General features: G+C 38.2%; 5 protein-coding genes across 5 annotated transcripts; 3 read left to right on the forward strand and 2 right to left on the reverse strand.

Annotated features, from left to right (window-relative positions):
- Positions 1–741: 741 nt before the first annotated feature.
- LOC149063106 (uncharacterized) lies at positions 742–1,206 on the reverse strand. The gene has a single exon (XM_089215516.1). The coding sequence runs from the start codon at positions 1,204–1,206 to the stop codon at positions 742–744; it is 465 nt and encodes a 154-aa protein (XP_089071642.1).
- An 11,949-nt stretch (positions 1,207–13,155) lies between these two features.
- Positions 13,156–13,728, forward strand: LOC149063107 (uncharacterized). The gene has a single exon (XM_089215517.1). The coding sequence runs from the start codon at positions 13,156–13,158 to the stop codon at positions 13,726–13,728; it is 573 nt and encodes a 190-aa protein (XP_089071643.1).
- Positions 13,729–13,806: 78 nt separating this feature from the next.
- LOC149063108 (uncharacterized) lies at positions 13,807–14,643 on the forward strand. The gene has a single exon (XM_089215518.1). It carries the CDS (start codon positions 13,807–13,809, stop codon positions 14,641–14,643), a length of 837 nt encoding a protein of 278 aa, XP_089071644.1.
- Positions 14,644–19,662: 5,019 nt separating this feature from the next.
- LOC149063109 (uncharacterized) lies at positions 19,663–20,808 on the forward strand. Its single transcript, XM_089215519.1, has 3 exons — positions 19,663–20,249; positions 20,432–20,566; positions 20,644–20,808. The coding sequence occupies exons 1-3, from the start codon at positions 20,211–20,213 to the stop codon at positions 20,806–20,808; spliced, it is 339 nt and encodes a 112-aa protein (XP_089071645.1). The 5' UTR covers positions 19,663–20,210.
- Positions 20,809–22,618: 1,810 nt separating this feature from the next.
- Positions 22,619–23,992, reverse strand: LOC149063110 (uncharacterized). Its single transcript, XM_089216202.1, has 4 exons — positions 23,531–23,992; positions 23,214–23,348; positions 22,946–23,142; positions 22,619–22,839 (listed from the first exon to the last, which is right to left on the reverse strand). Exons 1-4 carry the CDS (start codon positions 23,567–23,569, stop codon positions 22,683–22,685), a joined length of 528 nt encoding a protein of 175 aa, XP_089072328.1. The 5' UTR covers positions 23,570–23,992; the 3' UTR covers positions 22,619–22,682.
- Between the last annotated feature and the right edge of the window lie 270 nt (positions 23,993–24,262).

Consider the following 24,262-nt stretch of genomic DNA (forward strand, 5'->3'; position numbering starts at 1 on the left):
TAAACTTTTTAAAATAACGTTGTAATTCAATTGGTGGAGGTAAATGACCAAAGCTATCAAAATATATGACTTTATCTTTATTTTTATGAAACGCTACCCAATGGCTCCCGTCGCCTGAAGATATGTCCAAGTTTAATATACCACATTCATTTACATACGGTTTTTTAGGTAAGTTATCACGTGAAAACACTCCACGGAAATGATTGATTTTCAACTTTGTTATACATTTTATAATATCTTCTGACGAAAGCGGTCTGTTAGGTAGCGTATTTAACAGTTTTTTTTCCATACCTTGTTTTTGTTTAAATTTAAACCACTACCTTTTTTTCTTTTTGAATTTTGAATTGCATTATACACACTAGCACCTCCAGACATTAAGCTACCAAGTGCTGACAATCCCGCAAATATAGGTATTAAGGGAATTACACCTCCTGTTTGTCTCGGTGGTAAAATCAGTCTTTTGCTACCATTTTTTTTCTTAGACATTCTTTTTTTCTTTACTGCTATCATGAGATTTTTTATTTTTGTAGCACGTTTCTTTTTATAACCCATTCCTATTTTTCTTTTAGCTTTCATCGCGTTTGTTACCGCGTACGCTACCAATTTCTCTTTTCTAGGAGTGTCTTTTGCTTTAAATCTTTCCCAGGCACGATTTTCTAACACTTTATCAGCTTTATGTCTATCGTCTAAATTTTTACTCGCTGCATACACAATATCGTGATCACGACAAGCAGCGTCCAATTAAGCCAGTTCAGCAGATATGGGCTGATCCCAATCATAACCACTTTTCCACAACTGTTGCATAAAGCATTTTGCCCAAAAGGTGATAGGACACAAGACTCCGAGTGGATCGTAAATTTTTGCTATCGCAGACAACACTGACCGCTTCGTTGGAGTAGAAGTAAAGGGCTCACTATGATAAGTAAATATGTCTCTCACGGGGTCCCAATGCAAACCAAGGATTTTGACGGAGCAGTGATCCTTTGGGTCAAAAGATGATTCCATAACTCTGTCTTCCACAGGAATATCTCGAAGAACATCTGCGCAGTTACTCGCCCATTTCTTGAGTTCTAGACCACCTGCGGTCAGCAACTTAGTCAAATCACGTTGAAGGATTAGTGTTTCAGGAATTGTAGCTTTGACAACAACAACAACTTTCAGTGATAACAGGCCTCGTGATACGCCACACCGGCAACCGTGTGTCATTTTGTGCAACGCTGGTAACTCGACGATGGCACCGTCCAGTGCGGAATATAGCGAACCAACTTTATCGCATGTTGTGCGGCGGCAACAAATACGTTTATCAGAGCCGCCGTGCACCGACGTCGTTGTTTATAAACACGATAGCGCCGCCGTAACGACAGAACATCAAAATATTACGATATATTTACGTAATCTAATCACCGAAGTGAAACCCAATAATTAAAAAATTAGTTATTGGTCCCCGCGCCAGCAGTTTCGGGGCGTAGAACATCGTTCCGGAGCAGTTAAGGTGTCGAAGAGGAAATTCGACGTGTTATTGTTCCGAGATCAATTCGACGCCGTTATCAGAGCATTCAGAACCATACGCAGTCGGACATCGAACATTTCATTTCATTGCATTTCAAAAAAAAAAATTGTGGTGGTCGTGAGTATTTAGCAATAAGTTATTAGCTCTGTTTATAATTAAATATTTTTTTTTTACAAACATAGGATAGTTAGTATATACTGTATATTACGTAAGCCTATGGTAGGGAAGAAATTTTTTTTTTTTGTGAACACATGTTTCTCAGTGTTTTATTATACTTATTTCTTTTTATTTTCTTCTCTCTCTTTGCGTTATTAGAGTAAACCTTTTATGAAGGTTTCAAGCCCATTTTAATGAGCACAAATTCGGGGAAGGATTCAACCACCAAGGGGGCAGATACGTCCATTTCTGACACCCCTACCCCTACACCAAGGGTGAGTTTGCCTGTAAGGTGCTCAAATCCCGACAATGCCGATTCCGAGCGTCAAGTACACGAACTTTCCGTCAACCATTTATTAATTAGGGAAGCGGATTTGACTGCAGCAACAGATAATCTGTTAGCTAAAGTTAATGAAGAAATTAGTGAAATAGATAAAAGTTTAATTCACGTCGCCCAAGATACCACTTCAACAGAAAATTCAGAAAATTCTCGAGATCCACAACATATTAAAATAAAAACTCAACGGACCAATCAAGAAAAACTTTTAGACTGGTCTGCAGACGACACAGTTGAACCGACCGACCAAGGAATTAAGTTATTTTTAAAACAAAAGCCATTGAAAATTATGGAGGACCAAAACCAACCAACCGTGAGTGGTGCACCTGGACCGCAGTTGATTTCAGACATTTCAAATAATCCAGATTTAAGCAAACTAATTGATCTCAAGATTCAGGAGATCATGAGGACAAGAGGTAGTGCCAGTTCGAGACAAGAAGATTCGATATCAAATAATCAAATAGGACGCATAAAGAGCGATAAATGAAGCATAAAGGAAGCATAAAAAGCGCCGCCATAACATTCCCAGAATCTTTACATTAAAGTCAAATTTAACAGATAATACTTTTACATGCAGAACCTCTCAGACAATTAACCCTAATGCTAAATTTTTACTGGATTCAGGAAGTGATCTTAATCTAATCAAAATTGGTTCACTTTTGGATCAAGTAATGGTATATGAAGATACCGTTTACTATTTAAAAGGCATCAACGAACAGTTAGTACCAACCTTAGGACGGACGACTATAAGTATTCAAATTGGAGAGCGTATGATGCAAGCAGAATTTCAAGTAGTACATTCTAAGTTTCCCATTACACAAGATGGAATTTTAGGAAAACCCTTCATAATAGGGAACCAAACAATCATTAATTATCAAACTAACGAGTTAATAGTACCAGATACCAGTGACATGAAAATCCAAGCTCGTACAGAAACTTTAATCGCTATACCTGTCACAGAATATCAAGAAGGTGAAACACTTTTAATCCCAGCTCAAAAGATTGCAGAGTCTATCATATGTAGCAATACGGTCAACCAAGTGCACCAGAATCAAATATTAGTAGCGGTCATTAATCCCACGGAATCTTCAGTTGAACTTACTCAAGCACAAACGAAATCCATATCTATTTATAAGTTTGATGAAGTTAATGTTTATACAACTCAGAACCTCCCAGGAACTTCCAGTGAAAAAAACCGTTTAGAAGCCCTAAGAGAGAAACTAAATTTGGATCATCTAAACCAAGAAGAAAGGGAATCTCTTATGCCAATATGCGAGGAATACTCAAATATCTTCAAATTAGATGGAGATAAACTAACTTGCACCGACCAGATTTATCATGAAATTAAAACAAGTGGAGCCGCACAACCGATTAATGTACGTCCATATCGGTTGCCTTTTAAGCACAGACAAGAAATCGATAGACAAATTCAGAAACTTGAAGAGGACAATATTATTGCTCCAAGCAAAAGCCCTTGGAATGCACCATTACTCGTAGTTCCAAAGAAGCCCGATGAAAACGGTGTAGTGAAGTATCGCGTGTGCGTAGATTTCAGAAAATTAAACCAAATATCAACGGGAGACGCTTACCCTTTACCGAACATCACAGAAATCTTGGACCAATTAGGAAAGTCTAAGTACTATACTACGTTGGACTTGGCCCAAGGTTATCATCAAGTCAAAATGCACCCAGACCATTGCCATAAAACCGCCTTCTCTACGGACAAAGGTCATTTTGAATTTTTAAGAGTTCCATTCGGGTTGAAAGGGGCTCCAGCCACATTTCAACGTCTAATGAATTCCGTATTAACGGGATTGAATGGGATCAAAGCATTTGTTTACTTGGACGACATCATAATCTATGGCCTTAACCTTGAAGACCATTCAAGGAAATTAAGAGAAGTATTCGACAGATTAAGAGAATCAAACCTCAAACTCCAACCATCCAAGTGTTCATTCATGCGAAAAGAAGTGAACTATTTAGGTCATGTCATAACCGACAAGGGAGTAAGGCCAAACCCACAGAAGATTGATTGCGTAGTAAAATTTGTTCTAGGAAACTCATTATGGCGTTCTTTGGAGTTTTCAAGAAAAATACATCAATTCCGAAAATTATAATCCTGATAATGTGGATATGGGATAGTACATCAGAAGCTCAAGAAAATTATAACATAACTACCTTCCCGGACCACAAAGGACTCTATTACGAATCTCATGGAATGATCAAAACTTCTTACACTGCATGGAACTTGGTAACGTATGTGGACATTAAAATCTTGACCACAAATTATGATAAGTTGATGACCCAGTATATTGAAATGGAGACAATTTGTAAGCAAATGATAGCAAACTTTTGTAATGCAGAAATAGAAAACATTTGTAATCAATTCCTTCACCAATTTTCTACTACAACCCGACCATATTTGTATGAAATCCAAATAAATCGTCGTAACGCAATGTTATCGATAGAGCATAACTCAAACAATGAAATTCGAAATCGCCGAGGATTGGGAGGCACCTTCAAGCGCCTGATCAACGTTTTGTATGGTGTATACTCGAAAATCGACACCGAATTCATTTTTAACCAAATCTTAGAATTAACCAAAAACAAAATTCGAAATATTAATTTAGTCAAAGAAAAAACAAGAGTTGTACAAGCAGAAGTATTGGACGCGAACCATACTTTGCAGGAAGTCACAGAGCATCATCAGAAACTTGAAAATAACTTACGGTATTTACAAGGACTGACTAAGGAAAGTATCGTTAATATTAACAGATTAGAATTCAAAAATAAGCTGTTAGAACAAGCCTTTTTATTTGAGGTAACTCTAAATCAATATGCTTACGAAACACAGAATCTTATTGCCATTATAAATGCAGCACTAGATGGCAAAATCCACACTAGCGTAATTACCACCAGAAAATTGATACAAGAATTAAAAGAAATTAAAATCAACTTACCCATGGGAAATAGCCTCCCTATAGAACTAATACCTGAGTCCATGCCAAACCTTTTCAAAATCTCTGAAAAAAACGATTTTTGTGCAAGACGAGTACTTAATATTCTCTATTGAGATACCTTTAGTTGCAAGTAAAGTATTTAATGTGTATCGACTCATTTCATTACCAATTCTATATTCTACCAATACAGTAATTTTAATCGAACCAGAAGTTGAATATTTGGTAATTAACAATGATAACGAGGAATTTTTCACTATAACAGGGAAACAGTGGGAAGCATGTGTAAATTTAGGAACCTATAAATTATGTAAAGGTGGTCAAACATTTCACCGCCGCTCGAGATCAAACCTTTGTGAAGTAGCACTTTTAGCATATCAGACAATCCCAGAAACTTGTAAAATAAAATTGGTAACATTAACAACACCCATTTGGGATAAGTTAATAGATTCCAATGCATGGTTATTTTATACACAACCAACTTTAGTAACTATCAAGTGTGTGGAACCCCCACAAATAGTAACGTTAGAGATCTCAGGCGTAGGAAGGTTGACTACCTCCCAGGATTGTGAAATCCATACAGATTATTCCATTATATTTCCGACAAGTAGATCTAATAGAAGTATCTATACAGATTTAATCCCGGAGAATAAAAAACATGAAGTATTATTATCAGAAAGTCTTAAAAATATAATTCCTCAGAACCTAAAAGACATAAGTATCATACACGATTTCAATTCTATTGCCAAAAGGTTAGTAGAAATAAGTAAATTACAAAAGGTGACAACAGACCCTTTAATAATATTTCAAATGGAATTTCATATGGTACTTGTGTATATTTTAATAATAACTGTAATATCTGTAGCTAGTGGATTAGCTATTAAGTTTAGAAATAGAATAATTAGAATGTATTCTCCGGATATACCGAATATTTTAACATTGAATAATCAATAAGTAGATATTATAAGCATAAAATTTAGTTGTTAACACATATTGTACGGAACATTTGGAACCATTAGGTCCCTAAGTTCCATTTAAGTTGGGGGGTGTTAAGAACCCCTGGTCATATTAGTTAGTATATAATATAGCTAGCGTATAATAATATTGTACAGCGGCGACTGTCTGGAAGGATTGCTGTGACAGCAATTCCAGGCAAGCGCTGGCTATAGGCACGGCTCGTATAGCAAGCCGAGGCAGTTGGATTTTAGAATAGTAAGACAGAACATTGTTATTCTCTTCAGAACATTTTATTGTCAGACCATTTTCTAACTCATTATATTAATTCCATAAATTTATTGTAAGTTTTCTTTTCAAATTAAAATATAGAAAGTAATAATTAGTTCGGAAGTGTTTGTTCTTTAATTGTGTGCGGACATCTCAGGATCGTCCGTAACAATATTTTAAGGTTATGTCAGTTAATAGTAGATTGCTGATGTCACGAACTAAGATATACAGGACTGGAAACGTCATGATCGGCGGAGCGCGGGGGATGGGTCCGCAATTGTCTAGCTAATCGTACACATCGATCTCGAGCGCCATCTATAGGACTAAATGTTACCAAATTACCAAGTTAATTTTTTATTTGCCGCCCAATTGATGTTCTAAACTTAAATCAATTTATGTTTATAATTATTTACTTAATTTACTTAAATGTACATTTTCGTTTATAGTTTGCTACTTTTTTCATTTGGAATTTTAAAAGTTTATGCATATTATCTAATTTTCATATATAGGTACCTAATACATTTTAATTACAAAATGCGTATGTGTTCTGTGGTAGGATGTACAAGCATAAAAAAAAAATCCAAAGTGTCTTTACATAAAGTACCAAATCATTTGAAATTAGATTGGAATACTGTTGTATGTAAAGTTAACAATAAAAAAAAACCTTTGAAATATGTTTGCTCAGAACATTTCACTAGTGATGATTTTATGACATACTCTGTGCCAAGTGATATCTGCAGCAGTGTGAGTATCAGAGATGGTAGATCAATTTTAAATAGATATAAAATGTATATAGGTAATTTAGTTTTGTAACTTTGATATTTAAATTATACACAGTTTATTGGTCAAAGGGTGAAACCAGGTTTAAAGAAAGGTGTAATACCTACAGTATTTGTCCATGAGAATCTAATTTCTCAAAGTGCTCAAAATAGTAAAAGTACTAGAGAATCTAATGTACAATGCCAGACAGAAATATTTAGAAGGGAATTATTTAGACAAGAGGTATCATTTAAAATTAATATATTTTTATGCTTAATTGTTATGAAACAAAATATGTTAACTTCCAAATTTTAATGCTATAAATTTAAGGTTGACAAGATCAACAAATTAATTCACAAACATTTGCTACAGAACTAGACAATGAAGGAATATGTTCGAGTAAACGATTACGTTTAACCCATTCTAAAGTAAACATTTTAATTTGTTTAGAAAATATTATGTATTGTGAGAATAAATATTTTTGTTATTTTAGGAGTATGACTATTTTTCAAATTTTAAATATAATATAATTGAGAATATGACATTACCAGTAGGATGGAATTTATACAAAGATGAAACAACCATAATTTTATACAAACCTTTAATTAAGAACTTTAACTGTGAAGAAAATAAGAAACAATTAGTCATTGAAAAACAAATAGTTTTCAAAGATGATTTATCAATTGACTTTTATGTCAATAAGTCTTGTATTCAACCTGAAAGTATAGGAATGATTAAACTAACATATCCTATTGACGCGGTCCCGCGTAATAGCCGTTTGAATTCAAACGGCCTGTGCGCGGAAATCCGCGCCGTCTATTCTCTCTGTCAACCGCCAATCGACGGCGGTCGACACCGACACGCGTAAGCGCGCCTGGAGATGTCGACCGCCGGTACCGCGAACCGGCTTGTAGCAAGTCAGTTCCACGGCCGCGTTTTGAGTGACAACTACCAACCGCACCATCACCGTCCTCGCGCGTACCGTCTCTCATATTATTACATCTGTGATTTGTTTTTTTTTTCCTACCGACAATATCAAAATAAAATATACACCACCGCACTTCTGCGACTTAAACAAAAAGTGTTTTTTTTCCTTGGTGTAAAACCGATCCACCGCATACATATTTGTGGTATCCGTCCAGGACCGCCACAAAATTGGCTCCCCGTACAGGAATCACCGGTAAGTAAACACTGTTTATCTTAACTTACCCCATACTACCCCCATTACATTTCCCTGTTGTGCAACTCGCGGAAAAATCCCCGATCCTATACGACGCAAACGTGGTTTGCAGGCGGTAACGGAAAAACCCGGCGTTACGTAATATAACCACAAAGCACGTAACGACCGACCGACCACGCCGCCCGACTTACGGACGCACCGATCTCAGCGCGCGCGACACCGCAAACACACGGAGTAGGATAGGTAGGAACGCTAGAGCGCGACAAAGTCACACAACCACCGCCAAGCACCACCACCCGCAACGTCATCCGCGATCACCCGGGACGGAGATACAAATAACTGCCGCCGCATTCGTAGTCGCGATAGTCGACCGGACAGCGCACACACGCACAACCGCGACATACGCTGCGAAAACCGGTTAGTGTAATCACCGCGGCGCGCACAACGACAACAGACCCACTGACCTACATTCGGACGGAAATAGCACCGATAAGCGGTCAACAGCACAACAACAACAACAATCGCTGTATAGTGTGTTTACTATTTTCCCCATCAACAACACCGGAAACACAGCCGGACGAGATGTCGGGAAAATACATAAACGAATTGACCGTTGCGGAGCTCCGCTACGAATGTAAACAGCGCGGGCTACCGGAAGGGGGCGCGAAAGACGCCCTCGAAATCCGGCTGACCCAGCATTTCGCGGACATGGATCTGCAGGACAACTCCATCCGGTTTCAGCCGATGGAGATTATGAGGGCGGCCGCAAGTGACTCGGACACGAGTCAGACGCACCACGCCGGACCAACCGAGAACACAGCGGACGACCACACGGACAACCACCAGCCGCAGAACATCACCAACCCGCCGCCCACTCAAAACAATCAACAAGCCACGGACCTGATAAGGCGGGCCCGCGGCATACTGCAGGAGGCGCAGCAACCGACAACGACACCGACGCGTGCAGACAGTTTGGAGTCGCGACTGGCCATGCTCGAGAGCTGCATGATGCGTTTTGGTGACGACCAGCGTCGCATAGCAGAGACGATGCGACGCCTGGAGATGGGCATGTCTCAACAAACACCGGAACACCTTCCACAGCACGATGTTATCTGGACAACACCGGAGCACGCCGGAAACATCGGCGACCGATAACACTCGCACGGGCACACACACACACACAAACACGTCGACCACCACGGACCACGGATCAAGTTACACCGCGACACGCGAATCACGTGCCACGGATTATCAACGACCCGAACACGCACCCGACCGGTCAGTACGATTTGAAAACACGGCGTGTCATCACAATGCTCCAACACCAACCCACACATATGAACCGCAGCAGTCTATACTGATACCGTACGACGACGTACGTACAGCGAGATTTTCACTGCCAGAGTTCCACGGAACCACACCCGAGGACCCGGTGCGGTTCATACATAAGGCGGAATCGATACTATACCAGTCACGTATAGATAGGTCGGGCTGGACAAACATTATTGAACCGCAGTTAAAGGGCGCAGCCAGTACATGGTGGGACACCATCAGGTTACTGGACCTCACCTGGGATGAGTTCCGCGCAAAATTTTTAGAAAAGTTCGACAACGCGGACATACAATCTCGACTGCGGGCCGAGATAGTATCAGTTAGACAAACGTCGACGCAGTCACTGACGGAATTCGTGATTAAAAAAAATCAACTCGCGCGCCGCATCAACACCGGGCTACCTGAACCACAGCTAGTCAGTACGATATTGACGCGAGACGAATACCGCACGCACATACGGCTGCAAAGACCAGCGACATTCGCCGACCTTCGCCGGATCGCTGGCATCCTGGATTACACACCGGAACAGACACCACCACCACCGCTATCTCGACCGCAACCGAAACCGGAATATAAAAAAATCGGACAAGCCCGTGCAACACGGCCGACAAACCAGCAGCGAGCACGGGACGGTACAGCTGGAAAGCCACTACCGCCCAACCCGTGCAAATACTGCGGAGGGCCTCACTGGAACAGTGACTGCCCCGGGTACACACCGGCGTCGGGAAACGGCAACTGAGTCGGCGGACATTTGTCCGCGCCGCCGTCTCACACACACACACACGCAACAACGCCACCACCAGCAACACTCGGCATTACGGACGGGGATATAACTGTCAAACGCGCATCAACAAGCTCGGCGTCATCAGATATATCACCCGCCCACACACACAAAATTTCATTAAGTAGTAGGTCGTCATCACCACACACAAACACACAGACCACTACTATGAAATTCACGCGTGCACCGTTGGAACATACAAGTAGCACAGAGGCAACCGAACCGGACGCTCTGATAATGGCGGTGCAAACCGCTCACCAGAGCACCGGAAACGCGGTTCAGAACCAGTTGCCCCGCTACAGTACACAACCAACGACGAGGAACGAAAAGCGAACATGCCCCGACAAAATTCCGACCCCCGCGGTCGAGCTCGAATTTAGGTCAGGCTTCGTAACAGCGTTACTCGATTCACAAGCACAAAAGTCATATGTAAGCCCGAACATTGCACACACATTTGGCACACCACACCACGGACAATCCACACACGTACGAATGGCGGACGGACACACCACAATGACAAGTGGTACCGCCACATTCGTAGCCAGGATCGGAGACCTAACGGTCACTTTCACTGCAGCCATTCTGGACAACCTATACTGCGACATGCTCCTAGGACACGACTTCCTCGTACACAACGAAGTCACCTGGGACTACACAACGAGCACGATCCACCTTGGTACACATAGGAGAACAACGGCATGCTGGAAGGGTCGGAAAAGCCACCACCACCCTACACCAGACATCGATAATTTGGTAATACATGGTGACATACACACGCGCGCGAAAATAACCGAAGTAATTCGCAACTACCCGGACGTTTTCAGCGGCAACGTGGGTCGCACCAGATTAATCGAACACGACATACTCCTGAAGAACCAAACACCGATAGCGCTCAAACCATATCCCTACCCGCAGGCAAAACAAGCCACAATCGACACCATGGTACAGGTTATGGAACAACAGGGACTTGTGGAGCAAAGCACATCACCATGGGCCGCACCCGTCGTCTTAGCAAAAAAGAAAGACGGATCGCCCCGACTGTGCATCGACTACAGACGACTCAATGACGTCACTGAGTCCGACGCTTACCCAATGCCGGACCTCACTACGTTGATACGTCAAATGCGAGGCGCGAAAATATTTAGCATTTTGGACCTTAAGTCGGGATACTGGCAAGTACCACTTAACCAAAACGCTCGAAAATACACGGCATTCCGGACGCGTCGGGGTCTGTATCAATTCCGAGTCCTTCGGTTTGGCCTTAAGAACAGCCCCATGACCTTTGTACGTTTAATGAACGAAGTACTGAGATTGTACCTGGATGAGTTCGTCCGCGTATATCTTGATAATATAGTGGTGTTTTCAAACACTACGGACGAACACCAGTGCCACTTGGACAAAGTTCTGGAACGTCTACAGAGACACGGGTTAACATGCAACACCGAAAAATGCAGTTTCGGATCAACCGAAATATCATTTCTAGGACACCTAGTCACCTCCGACGGCATAGACAAACAACCGGAGAAACTAGAAGGCATCATGCGGTTCCCAACACCAACCAAAGTTAGGGACCTATGGAAGTTCCTGGGTGTCTGCAACTGGTACAGCCAATTTGTCGACAATTACGCGGACACCGTAGCGCCACTAACAGACCGGCTCAAACAGGGTACCAAATGGTCATGGAGCGAGACCGAACAGGCGGCATTCGATACAATAAAACGCGCCTTGTACGACTCGCCAAAACTGTCGACACCGGATTACGGAAAACCGTTCTGCCTACAAGCGGATGCTAGCGAAATAGGAGCAGGTGCCGTCCTTTTCCAATGGGGTGACAGACCGGACGAAAGACGGATAATCGCCTACGCAAGCAGGAAGTTTAGTGACACACAGAAACGGTACGCCGCGGTTGAACGCGAGTGTCTCGCGATAATTTGGGCAATCGACAAATTCAGACCATATTTGGAAGCTCGCCGTTTTGATCTTTACACGGACAACGCAGCACTAACATGGCTCCACCGAGCAAAGAACACAAACTCCAAGTTAACCAGGTGGGCACTACAACTGGCTAACCTGGACTACCACACCACGCATGTACCCGGCGTACAGAACGAGGCGCCGGATATGCTATCACGGAACCCGGCACCCGGGCCACCGGTAGACGAGGAACGCCTCGAGGAGCGACTAGTAGGGGTACCCACACCACCACACAACACCACTACTAGCGCACCGGCCGACAATCTGTTCGCCACTACGGACCCCGACAAACCAAACAACGACCACACCATCACACACACTATGCTCGCAACTTGGCAGGCCAACGACCCCAAAACACGAGACATAGTGGACAACGGGACACCGGACGAGCCGGCGCACAGCACCAGAAACGCCACGAGAAAGAATAGCCAATACATTTTTACCGACGGCCTTCTGCGGAGAAAGCTGGGCGAACACACACCCGTAGTCGTACCAAACGACAAAGCACAAAAGGTGATTTGGATATACCACAACCACGTCCTTGCAAACCACCCAGGTTGGAAAGAAACATACAGGGCGGTAAGACAGCGTTTTTTTTGGAACGGCCAGAAAAACGACGTCCGACTGTATGTCAAGTCGTGCCACATTTGCGCGTGTACAAAACCACTGAACGCGCGCGCAGATGACCCGATCGCCGCCAGGACACCGCGACACCCCTGGGAGGTAATCAGCATAGATCTCATGGGCCCCTACCCGCGTACGAGTAGGGGAAAACAATATTTACTGGTTGCCACGGATTTGTTTAGTTGATGGACCGAAGCATACCCGCTCGGAACAGCCACTACGAAGACAATAACCGAAACGCTTGAAAGAGAATTCTTTTCACGTTTCGGATATCCCCGTGTGTGTTTAAGCGACACCAGCCCACAGTTCGTATCGAATGACATGTGCAAAGCAATCGAACGATGGGGGGCCGAGGGCTGGACAACTCCGGTATATCATCCGAGGGCCAACCCAGTCGAGCGCCGCAACCAGGAAATAAAAAAAGGTCTACGCGCGCTACTCATCGACGGGAACCACAACACCTGGAACACCAAGTTAGCCCCCATACTGTTCTCTATCAGGAATAGACGCAACGACCAGACAGGATACCCACCGTCGGTACTTGTCCTCGGCAGAGAGGGCAAGCGACCCGGGGACTGGGCACTGACTCGGACGGCGGACAACCAGATAGAGCACACAGATAGGGACAGAGCGAAACGGGAAAGTGCCGTACTGGACGTACCACCTGTAACAGGGGGCCAGACGGACACAAAATACCGAACAGGTGACTTGGTGTACTACAAAGCACACCACCTGTCGAGCGCGCACAAAAAATTTCACGCCGGCTTCGCACCGAAATGGTGGGGACCGGTGAAGTTACACAGACGCGTGGGTAAAGGCGTGTTCCTCACGGACCAACAACCCGCACGCAAAATCCACGTGTCCTGTCTCAAACGGGCGACCATCACAGCATAACCCCACCCTACACCACCCCACCCACCAACAAACCCATAACTAAATCTAACAAATTTTAGTCGGAACAACAGCCCTACCATGGACCAACAACGGCCGACCACACCGCCAACCGCCATCCAACAAGCGGCCGAGTTGCTGGAACGTAGCCAGCAACTACTGAAGGCGGCCAGCATGGAGGAGGTGACCAACACCACCACGGCGGCACGGGTACGGCGGATGTCAACGGCGCAGCTGCAGCGGGATCCGGTGTTGTGGGCCGCCTACACACGGGGGTGGGAGGACCGCACCGAGGTATTCAAGAGAGCAACAAGCGGCGCTCCCACAAACGTGCTACGGCCAAACAGGTCACGCAGTCCCAGACGGGCGGCAGTACCGGCAACGACGCGAACGACAACCACGTCACGACCGGCAACAACTTCACGACCAATCAGGCCGCTGCTGCAGCACCCGGTACCCGCACCACGGCTGTCCAAACAACCAACGGCCGACGTAGGCAGCCGTCTCGCACCAACCACGCAGACGCCAACAGCCGTCACCTCCACGTCAACACCCGTACCAGCCTTCAACGCCCGTCAACGCCGGAACCAGCAGCGCCTGCGGGACCATCGGGCGAAAAAACAACAAGAGTCCCAGCAGTTCCGCCTGGAAAAACCGGCACCAATCACGGCCCCCCCAACCAACTACCCGGCCCGCACCGTGACCACGGTACCGGAGGTAGTGATACCTGCCGGAACAGCCGGGACCACGGAGCAACCGACCACCGCCTTCTCACAACCCGTTGATATGGAAATATTAGCGGAAGAGGAGGCGGAACTGTTGGACGGGCCGGACACGCACCTTGGTGACGAGGGAGACATGGAGACCGTGTTCGATAACACGTTCCATAGTCTCCCGGCGTCACCTCGGCGGCAGTAGACACGCCGGGGCCACGTCCGCTATCACCAGCCGGAAACACGTGCCGGAACCCCGGAAAAGTGCCCACAGCCGACATCGGCAATCACTCCCCAGACACCGCCGGGTCACGTCCGCTGTGATCAGCCGGAAAACGTGCCCGCGGACAAGGTGTCCACCACAACCACACTCCAACACCCACACCACCGCACCACCGATACTGGCTGGCACACCGCCGTCGTTGGCGGTTTGGGGGGGGAGTATGACGCGGTCCCGCGTAATAGCCGTTTGAATTCAAACGGCCTGTGCGCGGAAATCCGCGCCGTCTATTCTCTCTGTCAACCGCCAATCGACGGCGGTCGACACCGACACGCGATAAGCGCGCCTGGAGATGTCGACCGCCGGTACCGCGAACCGGCTTGTAGCAAGTCAGTTCCACGGCCGCGTTTTGAGTGACAACTACCAACCGCACCATCACCGTCCTCGCGCGTACCGTCTCTCATATTATTACATCTGTGATTTGTTTTTTTTTCCTACCGACAATATCAAAATAAAATATACACCACCGCACTTCTGCGACTTAAACAAAAAGTGTTTTTTTTCCTTGGTGTAAAACCGATCCACCGCATACATATTTGTGGTATCCGTCCAGGACCGCCACACTATTACCATAGAATATATAGAACAGGCAATAATTACTTTTGATTGAAAATTAACATGTCAAGGTGGACCTAAACCTATTGATTATCCCGGTACCTAATTATAACAATACATTTTCTATATTGTATAATAACTTAACTTTTAGTTCTTGGTGAAAAAAATCTAACACAACTGATTTTATGTTTAGGAATACATAATATGAAAAATGCTTATCTTGAAAGCAACTATTGGCGCCACATTAAATGTCCTATCCTAATAGATGAAAAAAAAAAGGTGCCATTATTGTAATACATTGTTTTCTTACATAAGACGTCGCAGATGTAGGTCTTTGATTACTAAAAACAAATATATAGGTTCTACACTGACTCCAACACGTCGCAGTGTGTTGAATAAAATTATGAAAAAAAAAAAATATTTACAAAAATGTAATTTAAGGTAACATTTTTAGAAAAAATTTAAATGAAATTATACTACACAATATCAGATACCAACTTATAAATTATAATGTAATATAGTTATTATATTTTTTATATGCATTTTAGATTTCAAACAAAAATATCAAAATAAAACACTGAATTAGAACATTCCCATGCCAAAATTAAAAATATGTCTGTCTCTTCTATAAATGAGTTATTAGATTCAAAAAATTTGAATGATCCACAGAAGTTAATTATCAAAGAAATAATTAATACAAGTAGAGCGACGATCCCAAATAATAAACGTTACAGTGAAGACTGGATTTTATTATGTATTTTATTAAGGATTCGGTAATAATTATTTAATATTGAGTTAAATATGTAAACTAATAGCTAATTCAATTTTTATAGGTCACCTTCTACATATACATTTTTAAAACAACAAGATATTTTACCTTTGCCTTCTGTACGCACCACACGTAAATATTTATCACTTGTTAATACAAAATGTGGATTTGACAAACAATTTTTCCAATTATTAAAATAGAAATTTAGCATGCTCACTTCCAACCAAAAGCATGGCATGTCAATTTTCGATGAAATATGCGTACGAGAAAGTATAAGTGTAAACTCTAAAACTTTAAACTACTCTGGATTAGAAGATTTTGGTGAAGATGTGCAAAGTTCAGGGTTAAAAGCCAATCATTGTTTAGTCTTTATATTTCAAAGCTTAGCTGCCAATATCTCCCAGCCAATAGCAGTATTTGCTTCTAGGGGCCCTGTAAAAGGTAATATTATATTACTTAATATATTATGTATAGTTGTTGTAATTTGTCAATTTGTCATAATATTGTAATACGTAGAAATACTTAATAATAATCTAACTCAATTTATGTTTTGTGTTTTCTATGTTTTGTTCTCTATATCCTCATGCAATTTAACATTTTAAGGCCTGTGTTTTGGGTATTGCATGCAGCATGCTGATGTTTCAAGAAACATTTGATACGTGTAAAATAAATGATTTATAATTTATTTTATAAATCTACCGTCTTTATACTAATCTAAGGTACCATGTTCTATATTCGATATTTGATAATAACATGCAATAAGTTATTTTTTAATGTAAAATATATGTTTTAATAATATTTAGTTTATTATTTGATTTTAAATGTTAATTATGAATAATACTCAGTTTTAAATAATTATGATAGGTATAGTTCTTGCTCAACTCGTCATTAAAGTGATTTGCCTTCTGGAAGATATTGGTGCTATTGTCAATGGTGTGGTTTCTGATGGAGCATCAACTAACAGAAAACTTTGGGATGAGCTTGGAGTTAGTGGTAAAAAAGGCAAAGTAAAAAATTTTTTTGAACATCCTTTGAAAAACAATAAAAAGGTGTACATGTTTTCTGATGCACCTCATCTAATAAAAAATGTCAGAAACAGGTTGTACAACAAAAAAAGTTTAAGAGTAAGTAATACTAAGAGTAAAATAACTGAACACTAAACACATCAAACCTTTTGCGTTTAAATAATACTTATAAGTTATAATATATATTTAGGAGTCACCAGAAAAGCCTTTCATTAGATGGTCACATTATGAAGAAGAATATATGAATGATATAGCAAGAAATTCAAACTCTCCAACCAAAGTATGCCCTAAAATAACTCCAAGACATATAGCTCCAGACAATTTTGCTAAAATGAGTGTGAAACTAGCCACTCAAGTAATTAAACAAAATATTTATATTTTTCAGACATTATTGTAGAATTGTAGATGATAAATTATACAAATTTAACAAATTATATTGCAGATATTCAGTGATTCCATGGCTAAGGGTATTCAGTTTTATAGGGAATACGTTAAGATTGACTCATTACAAAACAGTCATGAAACGCAAAAAGTTACTGAAAGATTAAATTTATTGTTTGATATTTTGAATCGAAAATACCCAGTTGAGGGGATTAAAAAAAATAGCAATGATTTTAAAGTAGACAAATATACCAAGTTTACTATACATGTAATTATAATTCAAAATCAATCCTATTATTATGTTTCATAGGTCTTAGAAGATACCATTGCATGGCTTGATTCTTGGGAAGTTCAAGTTGAAAAACATGGTATAACAGGAGATGAATTTTTAACACAATCAACAGCTGAGGGATTAAGAGTTACGATACAATCAACATTGGATCTTTGTAAATACCTTTTAGATGAATGTGGTTTTAAGTATATACTGACAAATAAAATGAATCAGGACCGTTTGGAAGTAAAACAAATTATTTATCTACTCATCTAATAAATAAATTCATAACAGAACTTTTTTTTTAATTACATAGCAATTTTTTGGTACTGTGAGGCAAGCAACAGACCCGAATGATCACCCATGTACACCAACTTTCCTTCAAGTTTACAAAATGTTGGCTGTCTATTCCATTCTGAAGCCTCCAAAGAGTGGAAATTGTTCAATTTTAAATTCGGAAACTCCCAAAATTACAATAACTGATCTAAAAACTGTTTTCAATACTAATAGTATCACAGAAAAAGAAAAAAAATTCAGAACTTGCGTAAAACACTAGATTCCTATGTTACAGTAGGTTTAGAAGTAGAAGATGTATTTGATATTAATGATCATAATTATTTTAAAGCTGACCCAGAAACCTGTGTTTTATATTATATATGTGGATACATAACTAGATACTTCATGAAGCATATAAACTGTAAGGTTTGTCAGAAAGCAATAGTTGGTAAGTATAATTTATATTGACATAGGTACACTTTGAAACTGATCAATCTAATTCTAAAGTAAATAATAAAAGTTTATAATTTTTCAGGCACAACAGATTTTTGTGATAGGCCAGAATCAGTATTGACAAATTTAAAATCGAGAGGGGCATTAACTCATCCAAATAAAATTTTATTTTCTGTAATTACCGAAATGGAAAAATCATTTTCTAAATTTTGTGACTACAGTGATGCTTTTAATTTGACGATTGATGATTTCTTTTCACACACGCTAAAAAGCATTAAGTGGCCTTGTAGTCAACACAAGTGTGATACATTAGCATCAATTTTATCGTACTATGTCACCATGCGAATGCGGCAGTATACACAAATAGCAAATAAAAATGTTGCAAAAGTAAACGCTAAAAAGAAAAAATGTTCCAAACTTACAGTGTCATAAAAAAATCATAATTAATAAATATTTAAATTTACATTTACCTATTGTTTTTTGTTTACTGCTAAATTATTATCAAATTTCGAAAATGTATATTATCAACATTAAAATGAGTAATATATTTGACTGATAGAGTGCGCCAAAAATCGATGCGTACTTTTTTTGAGTCCATTGGGTTCCCTGTGATATTTGGTCGTTTCCAGTCCTGTATATCTTAGTTCGTGCTGATGTGTAATAAAATGTAATTACTGACTAGTGATAGTGATACTATCTTATAAATATCATGTTAACATTTTATCATATAAACATAGATAATATTATCATAAAAACTATATTATTATAATGATGATGTGTTTAAATCGTTGTTATTCTGTTTCTAGTTTTTTTTTTTTAATATAGGAGTAAAGATTAAAAGTTTTAATAAAATAATAAAATAGGTACTTACATAGTTAGTATTGAAGTATTCTAAGTCTGACTGATGACTGTTTTCTGAGTCTGGCTGGCGGTTGCTCTTCACTGTTGTTGAAGATGTTTTTTGTGTTTTTTGATGGTAGGTAACTGTTTTGCTGGAGAGTCGAGGATGGTTGCTGTTCTGATAGCTTCTTGGTCTGTTGGAGCTGCTGGTGAATTGATGATTTTATGTTTAAAAATTCGGTGTTTTATACTAGAGTTTAACCCTCTCTTTGAACGTTGAATATTAGGTACCTCTCATAATCCTGAGGTGATTGTACATTACATTACTTAATACCATTCTCTTTTGTCCATGTAAGAACATGTTTGTAGTCTTTCATGCAAATTCTTATTACATTATTATATGAGAAGTCTATTTGAATATATACATTCTAATTTATTTTAAATTATATTTGATATTTTAACCAGTTCATATAATGTCTTGTTCATATATAATCATTTTTTTTTTGGAAATGTTTTTTCAGGTCATTGCTATTAACCTTTAACGTTTTTATATCTGAAATCCGGTTCATACTAATTATTTTTTTGATTCTAATAAATGTTAATATTATATACATATATTATACTATTATTGCTTATATTACATATTTGTTGAAAAGTCTTTTGAGGTCATTAACGTTGTTATATCAAATCTGATTTTCAAGGCGGGTGATTATTTTAGATCCTGTTTCTTTAATAATTCATATAATGCCACTTGTGTTCATGTAAAACAAGTTTGTAGAAAGGTTTTTCAAGTCATTGCTATTAACATTAGCATTTTACATATATAAATTATTGTGGTAGTGACTAATATCTGTGTATAAAAGCCAATGTAAAACCATTAACGTTCATCAGTCCTCAACACAGTCTACAACGCAGCTCAAAAATGTCTTATAGAACATCAATTATTTCTTCAGAATCAGAGGTAAGTAAAGTTTTTTTAAAAACCAAATAACAAATTGGAGGTCAGTCGTAACACTACTCAACGTTATGGTTATAATTATTAAGAAACATAAAAAAATAAAATATGTTTCTTTTAGATATCAGTTATAAAACCACTTGTACATTTTTAAATAAAAAAAAAAATATTATTTTTATGATCCATAGAATGAACATTTCAGTGAATCCGTTGACTCTAAAGTTAAACCGTTAGCATCAACATCTAAAACAAAAACCACTTTAAAACGTGGTGTTGAGAAGACGAATGAAAAAAAATCTACAAATAAGAAGCAGATGAAAATGGTTAGTTAAATTATTTTTTATTATAAATAAAATATATATATATATATATATATATAAATTATATTTTTCATTTATAGAATGCATCATACAGAGACAATGTTGGTGATCGTTTAAGATCAGAAGAATATGATGAGGAAGTTTTCAATTCGCTAACTTTTCGACAAGGTGACGGTTTATTTACGATAAAAACTACATTTGAGGAGAAGCCAACAGATTACTGGGTGATAACACATTATAAATGAGTAGTATATATTTGTATGTTCACAGCCAGCTTTTCCACGGTAATTTTTTTTTTTCAAGGGGAAAATTCTCGCTTGGAGCACTCTGATTTACCGCGTAACACAATACGGTGATTACACAAGATTGTCCACCTATTTGCGCCTTACACAAAAATATTTACCGTATCAACTATTTTTCCCCGTTTTTTAAAATTTTTTCAATCAAATATCGCTAATTTTTATAAAAATTACAGGGAGATTGTTTTTATGTTTTTAATCATGTTGGTTACACTGTTCTAGTTTTTAAAAATTTATATATTTTAATTTCTACTATTTAGTTGCAAGTTAATAATTTTACATTTAGTTACTGCTGATCCGTCGTGTATTCGAGTTGTGTTTTTCAAGTTATTATTTCAATTAATTAAAGAAATGAATTTACCAAAACTTACAATCGATTTTCAATCATTAGTTCATCGTATACGAAATAATTCAGTTCCAACCCATCCAGGATATACTTCAATTTATTCAAGATTAAGATCTTTTGAACATTTTCCTTTAAATTGTTTTCAAAATAAATATGCTCTAGCTGAATGTGGGTTAAAATATACAGGAGTAGAAGATATCGTCGAATGCTTTTGCTGTGGACTTATTCTTCATAATTGGAAACGAGAAGATGACGTTTGGATTGAACATTGCAGATATAATCCAAAGTGTATATATGTATTATTAATGAAGGGAAATCAGTTTGTTCAAAAAGTGTTAAGTAAATATTGTAACAATGAATATATTTGTAATTGTGAAACTAGGTCATACGACACCGTTTGCTAAATCATGTCTTTTCATTATATGTTGTAATAAATAAAAAAAAAATATTATAAACAACTTATATGTGTTAGTTTTTAATCTAATATCTCGTGGACGTATAGTTCAGTGGATTAGTGCGTTAGGTTAATTTAATAAGTTAATTTCATGTTTCAGGTAAGTAAGTATAAATAATTCCCTCTACTCCCTTCACTACACACTAATCTACTGAACTGTACGTTCACATTTTTTTTACCATTTTTTTTTTACAACAGATTTAGTATATAATATGTTTACTGATGAAAAAAAACCTCAGTTCAAAGTATATGTTCCATCAGTTACATTATACTAGATTTTTTCATATTGATAGTCTGAAACATTACTATAAATATTATTCATCATGGTTCTACCTATAATCGTATCAAAATCAACCTTCGACATTCGTCCGTATAGTAAGAAGAGCGTTACAGTCGGTTTATTAATTAATAAACAAATTTCGATTATTGTGTTATTAGAATGTAAATTATCAAAGAAGATAATTACTTTAAACTTAGAACAATGGTTTACACTCATGTCTGAATCTAATTACATTTCAATTACTAATAATTTACACACCAGATGTAGACGAACAAAAATATCTGATAACTTTACATATTCAACTAATGTTAAGCAGAGTTCAATTACTTTACATATCAATGATGATTATATCACTTTATCACATATAGATTTATGTAGACTTAAACAGCTTCAACATTGTGTAGATCTCTACATTGCAGAAAAACAGAAACGTCTACCAAGTTACCAAGCTACATTTAACACAGCTTACGATCTAATAAAAAACGACGTCCGTGGTCTACCTATCAGTTGTCAGAGAAATGAATTCACAAACCAGTATATACAAAACTATGATTTTAGTTATTACACTCATCTGCAAAACGATGACACATCATTCCTATATGAAATATTACAATACCATTTTAATACAATATCAGACTTAATACTTCAGGATTTAATAGTATAAAATAAACAAATATTTATATAATATATTGTATTGTTTATTCAATAAAAAACTCATTTTTTAAAAAAACATATAATAATTAGCCTATTATTTTACTTTTGATTGTACGACGTCCTGGGTCTTGTAGCATCGTGTCAAATATTGACTGCATGGTCTGATTCAAGCTTACATTCAATGTCTGGTCTTTTGACTTTTCGCTTGTATACAACTTAACACCAGCTTCACTAAACTTCCACCTATAATTATTATTTTTTAAATCATGAAATGAAGTGATAATAAAAATACCTATTGAAAAAGATTAACAATAGTTTAAAAAAAGTAAATTAATTATAAATTATTTACCTATCCTTAACCGGAACATTTTCAATATTTGAACATTTATAATGTGTTATCACCCAGTAATCTGTTGGCTTCTCCTCAAATGTAGTTTTTATCGTAATTAAACCGTCACCTTGTCGAAAAGTTAGCGAATTGAAAACTTCCTCATCATATTCTTCTGATCTTAAACGATCACCAACATTGTCTCTGTATGATGCATTCTATAAATGAAAAATATAATTTATATATATATATATATATTTTATTTATAATAAAAAATAATTTAACTAACCATTTTCATCTGCTTCTTATTTGTAGATTTTTTTTCATTCGTCTTCTCAACACCACGTTTTAAAGTGGTTTTTGTTTTAGATGTTGATGCTAACGGTTTAACTTTAGAGTCAACGGATTCACTGAAATGTTCATTCTATGGATCATAAAAATAATATTTTTTTTTTTATTTAAAAATGTACAAGTGGTTTTATAACTGATATCTAAAAGAAACATATTTTATTTTTTTATGTTTCTTAATAATTATAACCATAACGTTGAGTAGTGTTACGACTGACCTCCAATTTGTTATTTGGTTTTTAAAAAAACTTTACTTACCTCTGATTCTGAAGAAATAATTGATGTTCTATAAGACATTTTTGAGCTGCGTTGTAGACTGTGTTGAGGACTGATGAACGTTAATGGTTTTACATTGGCTTTTATACACAGATATTAGCCACTACCACAATAATTTATATATGTAAAATGCTAATGTTAATAGCAATGACTTGAAAAACCTTTCTACAAACTTGTTTTACATGAACACAAGTGGCATTATATGAATTATTAAAGAAACAGGATCTAAAATAATCACCCGCCTTGAAAATCAGATTTGATATAACAACGTTAATGACCTCAAAAGACTTTTCAACAAATATGTAATATAAGCAATAATAGTATAATATATGTATATAATATTAACATTTATTAGAATCAAAAAAATAATTAGTATGAACCGGATTTCAGATATAAAAACGTTAAAGGTTAATAGCAATGACCTGAAAAAACATTTCCAAAAAAAAAATGATTATATATGAACAAGACATTATATGAACTGGTTAAAATATCAAATATAATTTAAAATAAATTAGAATGTATATATTCAAATAGACTTCTCATATAATAATGTAATAAGAATTTGCATGAAAGACTACAAACATGTTCTTACATGGACAAAAGAGAATGGTATTAAGTAATATAATGTACAATCATCTCAGGATTATGAGAGGTACCTAATACTCAATGTTCAAAGAGAGGGTTAAACTCTAGTATAAAACACCGAATTTTTAA

The sequence above is a fragment of the Diuraphis noxia genome, unplaced genomic scaffold (genome assembly GCF_037042655.1).
Source record: "Diuraphis noxia isolate RWA-SAM2 unplaced genomic scaffold, SU_Dnox_SAM2 contig0001, whole genome shotgun sequence".
Taxonomy (NCBI): domain Eukaryota; kingdom Metazoa; phylum Arthropoda; class Insecta; order Hemiptera; family Aphididae; genus Diuraphis; species Diuraphis noxia.

Excerpts from the sequence above, each read along its gene's own strand:
- LOC149063106 (XM_089215516.1), bottom strand. The coding sequence starts at position 1,206 with ATGACACACGGTTGCCGGTGTGGCGTATCACGAGGCCTGTTATCACTG.
- LOC149063107 (XM_089215517.1), top strand. The coding sequence starts at position 13,156 with ATGTGCAAAGCAATCGAACGATGGGGGGCCGAGGGCTGGACAACTCCG.
- LOC149063108 (XM_089215518.1), top strand. The coding sequence starts at position 13,807 with ATGGACCAACAACGGCCGACCACACCGCCAACCGCCATCCAACAAGCG.
- LOC149063109 (XM_089215519.1), top strand. The coding sequence starts at position 20,211 with ATGTCTTATAGAACATCAATTATTTCTTCAGAATCAGAG. Across the intron at positions 20,250-20,431 it reads TTATTTCTTCAGAATCAGAG|AATGAACATTTCAGTGAATC; the intron begins GTAAGTAAAGTT and ends TATGATCCATAG. Across the intron at positions 20,567-20,643 it reads ATAAGAAGCAGATGAAAATG|AATGCATCATACAGAGACAA; the intron begins GTTAGTTAAATT and ends TTTCATTTATAG.
- LOC149063110 (XM_089216202.1), bottom strand. The coding sequence starts at position 23,569 with ATGTCTTATAGAACATCAATTATTTCTTCAGAATCAGAG. Across the intron at positions 23,349-23,530 it reads TTATTTCTTCAGAATCAGAG|AATGAACATTTCAGTGAATC; the intron begins GTAAGTAAAGTT and ends TATGATCCATAG. Across the intron at positions 22,840-22,945 it reads AATGTTCCGGTTAAGGATAG|GTGGAAGTTTAGTGAAGCTG; the intron begins GTAAATAATTTA and ends TAATAATTATAG.